Source organism: Halichoeres trimaculatus, unplaced genomic scaffold (assembly GCF_033239565.1).
Source record: "Halichoeres trimaculatus isolate MK-OKI-2021-1 unplaced genomic scaffold, fHalTri1.1 fHalTri1_scaffold_14, whole genome shotgun sequence".
NCBI lineage: Eukaryota > Metazoa > Chordata > Actinopteri > Labriformes > Labridae > Halichoeres > Halichoeres trimaculatus.
In genome coordinates, this window is record NW_027437192.1 from 19,244,965 (window position 1) to 19,258,392 (window position 13,428).

The following is a 13,428-nucleotide window of genomic DNA, read 5'->3' on the forward strand; positions in this document are numbered from 1 at the left end:
CCACAGTTTTTCTCTATCTGACAGGCACCTTGCCACACTGGAAGTATGTTTGAAGCGCAGTCCAGAGCAGCAGGACTTGTACGATCACATAATCATGCATGAGACATTAAAGAGGTGGTATTGTGTTGTTGTTTTTTTAGATTTGATACTCTCCCTGTTATACCCCCATAGTTTCTTTACATGATTCACATCTAAACAAACAAACAAAATCCCTGTTTTTGTTTACAGACTGTATCTTGGAGAACATCTTTCGGCCATTATTTCAGCAAGTCTCAAGAAGGACTTTTGAAGATCTTGTGAAGATCTTGTGTAACCTTTAGAGTGGATTTGAGCAGTTTACAGACAAATTTGAGGTCTTTGTACAACACAAATATGAAGCAGTTTGAAGATTTGCACACATTTAGAATGTACATCCAGCAATGTTACTTTCTCTATGTTTAAAATGTGGTTTTAACAATGTATACAGAGGAGCATAGTAATAGGTTTCAATTTTATTTGTATATTATTGTGACCTTATAGGTGAGTGTGTTATTTGATCCATGTTTTAACAAGTGTAATGTACATAAATAACTGCAGTTACAGAGCTGTTACTATGGAAAAAAGTTAACAGCTAAAAATTCTGTTGAGAGTATGAGAAGGCCCTGAATGTCTTTGTGCCCTCGGTCTCAGTCTGCCCTTCTCTTCCTGCTTCAGATCCCCTCAGTGTGTCCCTTTCAACAAACTTCCTCGCAGTGAGTCTCTTTGATGGTTTTTCCTCCTGTTACCCCTCTTCTTATCCACACCCCTCTTCTCCTGTCAGCTCTCATCTGACACCCCTTAACTGCCTGCCATTCTTCACCTGGCTTTTGTCTCCTCCCTGCCTTGCCTTCTTACTTCTACTCTCCACTGCATCCTCCACTGTGCTACGTGCCACCCTAACAGCACTTTCTACTCCTTTCTTTTACATTTTTTTTTTCTCCTGGTGTCTACAGTTTCTGTCTTCCTTTGTGTGGCCTGACATTGCCTGAACTACCAAAATATGATGACACCACAGCTTTTGCTCTTTTACCTGGCCCCAGAAAAGATGGTTTGGTTTTAAAGGCAAACAAATATGAAGGTTGGTATTTGGGTAACATTGCTTAAACATGGCTTAAATAATGGACTTGTGAAACTTAATTAGGCTTTGGGCCAGCAGAAATTGGATTTAAAAATTGATGACCCCCAGAGAACCAGTATGAAGGTCACTGACAACCTGTAAGCCCTAATTTTCTACAGAATGCATCATGAAACTTTGTGCAACCAAAATGTATCTGGTCAAAAAAAACTAAAACCATCTTTTTCTGGTAAGATTACAGCCACATGTCAAATCTATGTATTTTTCCCCAACAAGACTGAAGAAACAAAATCATACCTTTGAAGCACCTGATAACTATTTAGGTACAAACACAGCATGTGATTTTTTTTAACTCCAAAAGATGAGATGAACGTGACTTCAGCTTATAGAAAGAGTGAGGAAGCATATATTCCTGTTTACTCCCTTTAGAGGTCAGTTCGACCACTGATTCAGTCTCATTAGAGTCGCAATAACTTGCAAAAGTGATGTCACAGTGTGCTCTTTGAGGAGGAAAAGGAGGAAAACTAAATGTCATCTTTTTTTTTATTTTTATTTTTTTTTAGGCTGTACTGTAATATGTGTTGTAATTGATATTTGGATATGGATATTTTGCACCCACCACATGTGTTCTACTGGTATAAAAGTGCAATGAGACAAATGCTCACAGGCATTTGCCAATCAGGAGTACACTGGTACCTGTCACTGGTCTTTTAAGGCAGTTGCCATGTATTCTCTGCCTTGAATTTAAACATTGTTTTTCTGTGGTTATATGTTGTTTAATGCACAACAAGCAGTAAAAAACTTTTCAAGATGCCTCATCATTTCTTTAACTTGCTTAAAATTTCACTATTCACTCTTACCACCTGTCATCACACAACCTTTGTGTGTATCCTTGAGGCCCTCAATAATCCCTTAACATTTCCTTTCTCATAAAACATTTGCAGAGCTGACTTCTTTGAAAATGTTAACCCTGCATTATTTACATCTATGTTTGTTAGCGAGCTGTCCCAGCAGTTTGGCGGCACACGGCTGCTTTTCTCGCTGCATTACTAAAACTGTCATTCATTTAGATAGTGTGAAACCATCAGCAGGGATGTGTGTGGTGTCACCTGCTTGTGCCTGGATACAGTGTGAGACACAGGAAAGATATGTGCCCACCATCTTAAAAAAGGGATTTTTAAAGCTTTAGGTGGTTGGTATCTCCACTGAGTTCATTAAACTCCTGCTGTTGTGTTTCAGGGTCATATGTAAAGAGTTACTTGCTGAACTGGATCTAGTTTTGTTTTGGTTTTTGTTTTTTTAAATCAGGGGTCTGAATCCAGGCTTGTATGTCCTCTGCATGTGTGTTTTAAAAGTCTTTGCTTAACTGTTTATCTCAGTACTTTTTTTTAATATGGTTAAATAGGTGTAGTTTGTTTCCTGTGTGTTTGTGTGTATGAGACACAGAAGAAAAAGGGGTGTGTGTGCTTGTGCTCAAGGTCACTGCTCCATTTCCTATTTAGGATGTTGTTGCTATCCCGGCATCCTGTCTGCCAGGAGCATTGATTAGCACTCGGTAAGCATAACATTCTGCACACACCAACAGGAGCACACACACTCCCAAGCCTGCTTCAACTCTTTGTCATTTACACAACTTCTTTGCATCCCTGGCACTAAGTAATCACTGAGAGCAGAGCCACAGTGATCAGCTTACATTAAATGTGCTGTAACATTTCTTTCAAAGAAGAAAGAATGGTGACACTAAAGAAATGAGTTAACTTTGAGTTTAGAAGTTTTGTTTGTTTCATTTTTAAGGTTGCTTTTGTGGATTCATGTTCACCGGTGCCTTTGTGCTTTAAATTAGACTTGTGTTTTTTTATGCCAGGGAGATTATGCTACTTGACAACTTTCCAAAGACCAAAGGGAAAAATATCACATCTCTTTACTGCAGTGCAAACTGTTCTAGTGTGTGTATACTTGTTTTTTTATGGTGCTGTCCAGCATTGAATGATGAAGCTGCTTTGCTGTTTATCATTGGCTTTAATGTATTTTTAAGAGGTTCAGAGTGTGGAGTGGGAAGGAAAAAAAAATATTTCTGCCAAACTAACACTGAACAGATGGTATTGTTTGCACCTGGAGTTGACTGCTCTGAATCAACCCTGGACAATTATAGCTACTTTAACCGTCTTTAGTTGAAATGTTTTTAGTGGAGCGGATTTGGCTCAGCCACATGATGGAAATTCAAGTGAATTATTCTTACAATGACTGTGTGTGAGTATCTATGTTTGAGTATCTGCGTTGCAGCAAAGCATTTGGGCAGTCTGGTGAATGCCAAACTAAGTTCCTACTCTGAAGTTACAGCAGGAACTTTGATGATTGGTTCTTGCTCCAGTTCTTACCTGAAAAAATCAGTGAAAGTGCTTCTAAAAGAATCTCCGACATGCAGGTGATTGGTAAACGACAGACTGTGAAAAGCCTCATTCACCATTACTGAAGGTTTGGTGATGTGCTGTCAAGCATGTATGCCTCAGAGCACTATAACCTGGACTCGTGGAGGGAAAAGGATGGAGAGAGAGATGAAGGGGAAAAAGAGGGAAAAGGGAAGAGAAAAGAGGGGCAACTACAGAGAGAATATAAGAGGAAGAGAGAAAAACAGAGGAAGAGAAAAAAATAAAGATGAAAAAAATGAATGGATGGATAAATGTTGAACCAGTGGTTTGATAAAAGGACCAACGGATGGTTGGATGGATGGTTGGATGGAAGTATTGATTAAGGAATGGATGGACTATTGAATGGGTGGATAAATTGCTTAATGAATGGATGGATGGATGGGTCTGGAAATATGAATGGATGGATGAATATTGAAAGGTGAATGGATTAGTGGATGGATGAGGGAAAGATGAATGTTGAATGAATGAATATTGATGGGCGGATGGATGGGAGAGAGAAAAAAACAATATGGATAAATGGGTGTATAAATGGATGGATGGATGGATGATGGATGGATGGATGGATGGATGGATGGATGACAGATGGATGTTGAATGATGGGTGGATGGATGGATATTGAAAGAGATGGAATGGCTGATGGATGGCTGATGGATGGATGGATGGATGGATGGATGGATCAATCGATTGATAAATGGAGAACAGATGGATGTTGAATGATGGGTGGATGGATGAATATTGAAAGAGATGGAATGGCTGATGGATGGCTGTAGAATGGATGAAGGATGAATGCATGGATGTTGATTAATGGATGAATAGAGTGATATATGGACAAATTAATAGATGTATACGGATGGATGGATGTTGAATAAGTTATGAATAGACTGAAGTTAAATAATAGATGAACACCTCAAATGTCACAAATACATAACATGAATAACAGTTAACTCTTAACTGCTAGAAATAATAAATGTGAAGTGAAATCTCTACCCTTGAAATAATGCAGTGTAGAGAAAAGCAAAAAGTAAAAGAGTTAAAGTAGGAGGGAGATTTCATTATTATTTTTTAGATGGTCTACTTGGTTTCAAGGGCAACTGATTCTGAAACAACAAAATATAAAACCTGGCTGTGTTTGTGTGTGTAAATGTGCATTAGTGTGTGCAGTGTTAGGCTAGGATTACAGGCACTTAGCTCACAGCGATATACTACTCTCATAGGCGCCAGCTCACCTCTCTGCATACTGATTAGAAACAACTGTCTGTGTGAGAAGCCGTGTCTTTCTGAGAGCGGGGACTTGTGAGTGGATGTGAGCTGCCTGTGTTGGTGTGAACATGAATGGAGGCAACATTTGTGCATTTGTGTGTGCATGTGAAGCAGTTTTTGTCACCCTGCAGCAACTGATAAACACATAACTAATTCCTCCTCACACTCACATATTAGCAAATCAGCCATTAGCTTTTCTCTGCTAATTGACATTGGAAATGAGCATTTTAGCTATTAGCTCCTATTCACAAATTGCCAATGGAAATTAGGATATTAGCACTTAGTGTCGTGAGGCAATTGCAAAGGAATGAGGAACCATGGCCTCGCTTTCAGAGAGTGTTCTGCAACAAAAGGGTCAGTAGTGTAAATCTAGCAGCGCACTAGTGCAGCAAATTAAGCAGTGAAATAACCCATGATAAGCTTTAAAATGAATTATCTTAATAGACTTTAAATGGGGAATCTAACATGCTTTGTATGTTAATTCACTACACGTTCAGATTTGTTTATATACCCCATTTTAACAAGACAGCTCATTCAACACTTACAAAATTCTAGTGATAAACCTTGAGAGCAAGTCTCTTTTGATTTCAGCTCGTCCTGGTGTTTATTGCCACCACAATAAATAAAGAACTCATTTGCAGTTTCACATAGACAACAGGGCTGTTTTCAAACCATGTTATGAGTCTTGGGACTTCTCAGGGACACCCTCATTAGCAAAGTCACCCTTCAATGCACCCCTAAGTTGGCAGGTTGTCTCCTGAATATTTATCTGACTTCCATTTAGTCTCCTTTGGAATCTTGTTAACGCCACTCTTCATAGCAGTGGCCATGTGTACTGTGACACAGTGAAAATTGAAAAACAATACTTTTGAAATGTGTATTTTTTTCTTTCAAGTCAAATATCAAAACAAAGGTGAATATATATGTTTTAGTTTTATTTTAGTGGAACAAAAGACAAGTCCCAAAGTACTGGACTGTGTTTGGATATTGTCTTCTGACCATTCAAAGTTGTTGGGGTTATTTTTATTTTTTTAATATTGTTTTTTATTTCGTCTTTTTTTTTTATTAAGTCAGATTTACACATACCCTGATGGCACTGATACCATTCACTCATTGATCAACAGCCGAAAAGGGCAGTTAAGGGAGAAGTGTCCGACCCAAAGACACTTTCACTGGGAATAAATGAGATGCATTTCCAGTCCTGCTTCATGTCGTTGCTTGTCGACTGCATACACCAACGCACACCAGCACACAGCAAGACCTCCAGACAGCTCTCGGGGTAGACGTGGGAGTTCCTACGCTTCCCACTCCATTGATGATCCTCTACTTGTTCATGTTGGGCTGTAAAACTTTAAACCTGTTGACTCCTGGCCTGGCTCCGCTCTTTATATTGGTTTGTTGTTACAGTCAGTTTATCTATGTTGTGGTTTTGACAGGGTTTGTTTTATTTTGAGAGTCACCAGGCGTTTTTAGGTGGTTTCTGTGCCCAATTTCCTGTCCCACTCAATCTGTTCTAGAGAGAATGGACATGTTACAGTCGCGGCATCTAGTAAAAAATAGGTCAATGCGTCAGTGTAAGTTGACGCATTGACTTGATCAAAAACCTATCTGATCTGGCGCTGTGAGCAGAGTCACATCTGGTGTATTTTTGGCCATTAGACCCATGGAAAGCTGTTTGTGAGATCAAACTCCTGACCCTCTGATGACCCTGTGATTGAGAGATGACAGACTCCACCACTGAGCAACAGCTGCATGCATAAGAAAACAGTTTATGGCTATGAAGAAACAAATAACTAGAAATCTGGATAACATTTTACTTTCATTATATGAAAAATTGCGTGCAAAAACTGAAAGTCTAAGAATAAATACATTGATTGACTAAAAAACATCTAAGATACTCAGTATAAAAATCCCCCAAAAGACTAAGAGAGCAACAGCTTGTTGTTTTGTGTCTTGTTTTATATAAGGCACCTGGCCAGGATTCCCAGCATGTTTGTGATATTGCCAATAAGCCTCGGGTGCACACAGTTGAGATAAAAAAAGGATCCTGTTTGCTCAAATAGAAACAGGACTATACCCCATCTGCTGAAGTCAACAGTGAGCATGGCATTCACACCAGTGTACCTCCATTGTCATGATCAGCACTCTAATCCATTCCTTCGAATCAGATAGAAGCCTCTACGTACACAGAAATCTCTAATTGCTAAAATTGCTGAACTAAATCGTCAAGTTTTCCTGGACATGGATTTGTGTGCTGCCTGCTCAACTGTTTAAAGTCGTTCCAATGTGTCTCATCCTCCATAATCATCATCAACCTGATAAGGTGAATAAATAGAAGTTGTTTACAGAGGAGGGACATGGAAACAGTGTTGTTGACATAGAGTTAATGTCAATGTCAGGCCTCGGAGATTTGAATAGGGATGCAGAGGAGAAATATCAACTGATGCAACTGTACAATGCACAGACTATTCATGAAGAGCCTGTGCAACACAGCTACTCGTAGGCACATGAGATTGTGAGTGCATGTACAGTACTTGCAAGGGCATACACTGAGATACAGCAGCACAGATTTCTGTGGACTATGTGCTCAGGGTTACATGTTTGATTCTTCGATTGCAAGAGCAGCACAAGAAGCAGCATCATTTCTATTACCTTGAGATTATTTTTGCAAAGGTTTTCACCTTTTTGTAGCTCAAAAAGCCATCACCCCCACCCCTTCCCCGCAATGTTGCATCACTCCAACTATATCTGGACAATAAATTATGCTTAATCCGTTTAAGTTCACTTGCTGTATATTGGGTGGAGGTGTGACTTGCGGGATATCAAAATCAAACTGCTATTTTGTCTGAACCCAGGCCAAAAAGAATAGATATATGATAAAGAAAGAAACTGAAAAGTCCTCACAAAAAAAAGCTCAAACGTCAGAAGCACATGTCAAGAATATTAAAAATGCCATTGATTGTTGTTAAAGCTCAGGCTCCCAGCGGAGTCTGAGTGTCATGCTGTGTCTGAGTACAAACATGGATTATACCCTCCACTTACACCCAGCCAGCAGCGAGTTATATCCATTCTGCCTCTACAACAGTTTGAATCCTTCAAGTCAAGGAATCAATGAACTTCCCCTGAGATCCTGGTATAACTCAATACATCAATGAGTCCCTACTGGTTTTCAGCACACATTCATGTGCACCAATGGCAATTTCAGCAGCTAATTTATTCTCCATTTTTACCATTTAGCCCTGTTTTAGCAGTGCACTACTGTATTGAGATGTGAGTACTCTGAAGGACACTTAAATGAGCAAACATCACTCTCGTTTCCCTGGAGTAATCCGAAGAGAAGCATACTTTCTATTTTAGAGGTATCCTGCTGAGAGAAGGCAAATTGCAGCCATGACAGGATTGTAACAACACTAAGGTACACTCAGGTGGAGTGAAGCGAAGTTCGTGTTTCAAGAAAACATCCCCCAGACGATTGCAACAGCAACCTGTACTATTAACGAGATGAAAGAGTCTCAGGGATCAGGCTGTTTATACCAACTCAGACCCGTCACCGGGCGGCCTCAAAAGAAAGTGGATGTTTCAAACTAGGGAGAATTTATCCACTCCTAAGGGCTTAGTTTTGCTGAAATTATATTGTTTCATCTTCAATGTTTGACAGGAGTTGAAGCATGGGCAGACTTTAGCAATGTTGCACATCCACTGCTAGGCTTGAAAAGTTGTGCTTTCTGCAACATCCCTCTGAGCATTGCATCAGCTTAAACAAGTTGTTTCAGGACTTCTACTGACATCTCTGAAGAGCAAGACGCTCTGCTTACAGGGCTGCACTGTTTTCTCTTCCCAGGTGTCTAATGCATTCTGAAATGGACTTCCAGAGCTGTGTGGGTTAAACAGATGAAGTACTAATGTGCAATGTTTATTCATATTTCCAGATTCTTAGGTTACAAAGTACTTTCATCTGTGAGACACGAATGACAAAATAACCCTGAATTTGTTGAAGGGCCAGTTTAGTGTCTTCAGTTAGCCCTGACATGAGGGCAGCTTGGTTTAAGTCTTGCTTCAGGCGGTACCACTGAATGTCACTGCTCCTTTTTCAGTGCACATACAACCATATTATCACTCTGGTGGTGGGGAAAGACCTGACCATGGTATGACAACACACACTGACCTCAGCATGCTGTATGAGACTCCAGAGTTCATTCAGCGAGTAAATAACTACACAGCAATATTTTACACGAGCCGAGACAGCAGTCAGACTCAATCACACCCTGCCAGTCACCAGCACATTATCCCCCAAAGGCTGACAATGGAACTCTGAGCAGCAGGAACTATGGGTCATAAATACTCCTGAGGATTTTTTTTATTCCACAGCAATAAAGAGTGACATTTGTCTGCAAAGTTCATCCTTTAGGAGGCCCTTTGCTTCCTAAAGGGGTGTCCCATTCATAGACCAAGATCTTTTTGTTATATATGGTATCTGTAGACTGATTGCATGAGTGTGTTTGGTCAATCATGTCAAACTTCATGAGTAGTTGGTAAAAAAAAAACTTTACTTATTCCTGTTCATTAGCTTACTGTTGAGATTTTCATGAGATCTTCTTGAAACTTGCTGAAAGGATGAGGTCATGGGGATCTCCTAACTGGTTTATGGCATGTTGGAGGGATAGGCTTTAAAAAACAAGGTCTGCCCATAATTCTGCATCCAATCAGAGGGAGAGTTTGTGGAGGGGAAAATGTTATAAAGAAAGACACCAGTATGAGAAAAGGTAGGGATTTTTTTAACTGTTTATCATGTAAAACTGCAGTTTTGATGGGCAAATTAAAGTCTAAAAAATAATATAAAGCCTTAAACTAACTCTTAAACTTGGTTTTTATCCTTTTTTTTTTGAGAGCTATTGATTTGTTGAGTTTTCAAATTTTTAATCTTCTAAATGAACGTTACTTTACGCTTTCTTATGCCTATTCAATGCAACACTTCAATGTTAAAATGTTTTACGTGTGTCTCTGGTGTTTTGGAAAAGATATTGTAATCTCACTGACTGCAAAACAAATCTACCAACGGGTACAAATAAACTAACCTGAACTAACCTAAACCCCTCTTTGAATAACAAAAAATGCTGAGTCCAAGCATAAAGCTTTGTATTTGTGCATTGATAAAGTGTATTTATTTAGCCAGAATTTCAAAAGTCAAGAGGAAGTTAATTTCACATCATTTTCTATGTGCAAAGTGAGGCTCAATAAATATAAACAAATGAAAAATATGTAATACAATTTTAAAAAAAGGATGAAACAAGATAAAGTTCTTTGCAAGTAAGAGAATCCTAAGTATACTTTGTTTGGATCTATTTTTTAAGGTTTAATTAAGTATGGGGCTGGCCTGTCTCATGTCTGCAGAAATGTAGATTTGCTTAGTGTGGCACAGTAAAGTCTGCATCTGACAGCATATGTACTTGACAAATGGACGACACCAAGTCAGTGTGTCTGTGACTGAGTGGGCCACTGTATTTGTGGCAAATACAAAAATGACACCTTAAGTGGAAAAAAAAGGAATTAAGATGAATTTGTGCACAATAATGAAAGCTGGGAAAAGTGTAAGTTAAAAAGATGTGTTGTGTGCATATTTCTGGATAATGTGTAGTTTTCCTTTGTGATATTTTTTTTTCCTTTGTGTGGAGCTTTTTCTACATGACAACAGGCAAAAGCACATACACACAACAACGTGTTTTTTTTAAAACGACAATTGCATGCACAGGTACATTGAAGCACTTTTCAGGCTGCAGTCACCTGGACGTTATCACTTCCAGATCAATCACACCCTCACACACTAATATCCCTTACCATGATTGGATACAAATTGGTTACAGCAACAGCAATGGTTGATCAATACCCCAATTTACTAACAATCAATGAGCAGCCAGAGCAGTAAAATATTGTGATGAGTGAACCCACTGAAAGCATGAGAGGAAATACAAGAAAGGAACTGAGGGTCGATACTATTTCAACAAAAACACGTCACTTAACTCAACTTTGAAGAAAAAAGAAATCAAGGCCCATGCAAAGTGACTGCACATGATCACATCGTCACAGACACAGACACACACAGTCCTTTGATTTTATTTATTTATTTCCAATGGCAAGATTGCTTCAAGGACAAGAGATAAAAAGTGTGCTTTATATCTGTAATAACGGTTTCATTTTATTACCTGTTCTTACTTGAGCCCTAACTTAGTTTTAGTACCTCTTCTAACTTTTTATTACTGTGCTCCAAGTGTGGTTAAATTGTTCCATAAACTCAGCAGTTATGTGACTGCACCGTCTTCACAGAAATGCCAGGTCAAAGATGTCAACTGAATCCTTGTCCTTTTTTTCCTCACAGTATGGATTAGGACCTGGTCTCAACCAGCACAGAGCACTGGGGCTCTGTTGTAATTCGATTTTCTGCTCACCGCAGCATTTCCATTGTTTTGTGGTTTTCTTTTCTGTATATGCTTGCATCAGATATCTAAACCTGCTTTTGGGTTTTTGCTATGAATAATGGACAAACACAGGCAACATGTGGCATCCTTGATATGGAAGCTCTGGTTAATTATGTGAAATATTGAGATTTTAATTTTTACTGTCCAATTAGACACCTTTCACTGACGTCCTTTATGCGATCTAAGTCGAAGATTAAACTCTGAATCTCTCAAATCCACTTCATCAGCTTTCACACCACTGCACCCTCCACACAAAAAGCACAAATACACACATGAGTATATAAATACATAAAGTGACTCACCAAATGGTTGGTGGTTCGGATCCCTCTACTTCTAGATAGTCGTACTTCTCCTCAGTCTGGAAGTCTGTAAAGATGACAGAGATGGTGTCTCCAGGTTCGGCCAATAGGATCCAAGTACAGTCGGCCTGGTTACCATAGTTGCCGGGGTAACCGGGACTGGTCACCACCCCACTGCCGCCCCTCACAGTGCCCCCACATGTGTCCTCAGCTGTCAATCAAATCAGAGTGACAAATAGAAAACCTGGGTTAGGGAGAGGAGGAGGGACCGAGGGGCGGACTTTCTTTAACTTTAACTTTGATCTCTTTCTTTTTGAGTCCATTCTATGATGGCTAATCAAGAAGGGGGCAGGGGGGGTAACTATCGAGTATGTCGCTCAATTTATTTTGCCAATTAGTTGTTTAAATCTGAAAGGAGCTGGCTTTGCTTTCTCAACGACAGGTAGATCATAGATAAGCCAGCCCAAAATCCCACCTCTCTCCCCTTTTCTCTCGATTACCTTAATCTAGAAACACATACTTTCTTTAAACTCAGGTCCTGATGTTATTTTGTGGTTTGAATGTTAGAAATGAATGACTTTCTTATGACACAGGGTATATTATAAAACTGTATCACGTAAATATGGAGCTCTTCATGTATAACGTGGTTTTAAAAAAAGCACAAAAATGTTGATCTCAACAGTCCTCGTTTTATGGACTCTCAGTTTGTGTTATCTTGTAGCCAGTTACAATTAGCAGTGGGATTTAAGGGTTAGGGTGCAGTTCCTGTCACTCTCAGAGCTGCTGTCCTCTCCTCCAATAGCAAGTTAATGTTTTGCTTTTCTCCAATCACAGAGCACCGCTCTCGTCTCCTCCAATCACCACCAAGGAACTTTGGACTTGACTGTTTCCCAATTGGCTATGTAAATTTTCAAGCAATCAGGTACTTTCCCTTTAGTTTCTTAATACGTTGACCAGATGTGATGAAGGATTTGCCTAATTTGGTTTAACTGTCAATCACATCTGATTGGTAGTAATTGATAGTATACTGATTACTGTATAACAGATAAAGACACATGGATTGCGCTGTGCACACGGCATAAATTATACACATATAATTTATACAGATACACTCAGAGAGAAAAAAATACATCATTGGAACGTGTTGTATCACTGGAACATTGGTTGAAGAGATGTTTTTTCATTAGATCTGTGCTTTCTTATACAACTCTTTGAATATTTGTGAATTTATTCCTCAATTCCATTATTTTTTTTAATATATATATTTTAAAAATGCATCCACAAGAAAGAAAAAAAAGCTTGTTTGCATGAACTTTATCAAATATATCTAATGAGCCCAGTCAAATATCCAGTGTTCCAGTGATACAAGATCCAATGTTGAACTTGTTTTTCAAAGAGTGTAAACGTTGAGTTGTAACCATGGTATAAATTATACCTGTATAATTTATAGTTATACATAAAAGAGGCAATACTGTATGTAACACACTCTTACAGCAGACATGCGTCTTCCAACCCACCAGTGAGTGCAATTTAGAACAACACGTGATTTATTTCACTCTCCAACACGTCACATGCTGATATCATCAGCATTTAGAGAAAGACGGAGAAACACCAGATGTGCGTGTCGTCCTTAAACTGCACTCACTGATAAGCTGAAAAAAGCACATCCTTTGTAAGAATGGAGACAGGCGCTGTCAGGTACACATGCACATCCTTTGGGCTCATCCAGGCACTGCCGCCTGCCTTTGGTGGGGGGATGCATGTACAGATGACAGAGATACCAAAAAGGACCAAGCCAGACTCCACCCACAGGAGGGGGACAGAGAAAAACTGTGGTCCGAGACTGACACTGGTCAACAGACAATAACCAATAG

At 39.3% G+C, this 13,428-nt stretch overlaps 1 protein-coding gene across 3 annotated transcripts in view; it reads right to left on the reverse strand.

Moving 5' to 3' along the window:
• LOC141802585 (CUB and sushi domain-containing protein 3-like) overlaps positions 1-13,428 on the reverse strand; it is a 448,333-nt gene that overhangs the window by 222,679 nt on the left and 212,226 nt on the right. For 2 of the 3 annotated variants that reach the window (XM_074686127.1, XM_074686128.1), the window contains exon 5: positions 11,558-11,765. In XM_074686127.1, the coding sequence (XP_074542228.1) occupies positions 11,558-11,765 (208 nt within the window). The remainder of the gene's footprint in view (positions 1-11,557; positions 11,766-13,428) is intronic. The other variant, XM_074686129.1, reaches the window with a different exon arrangement.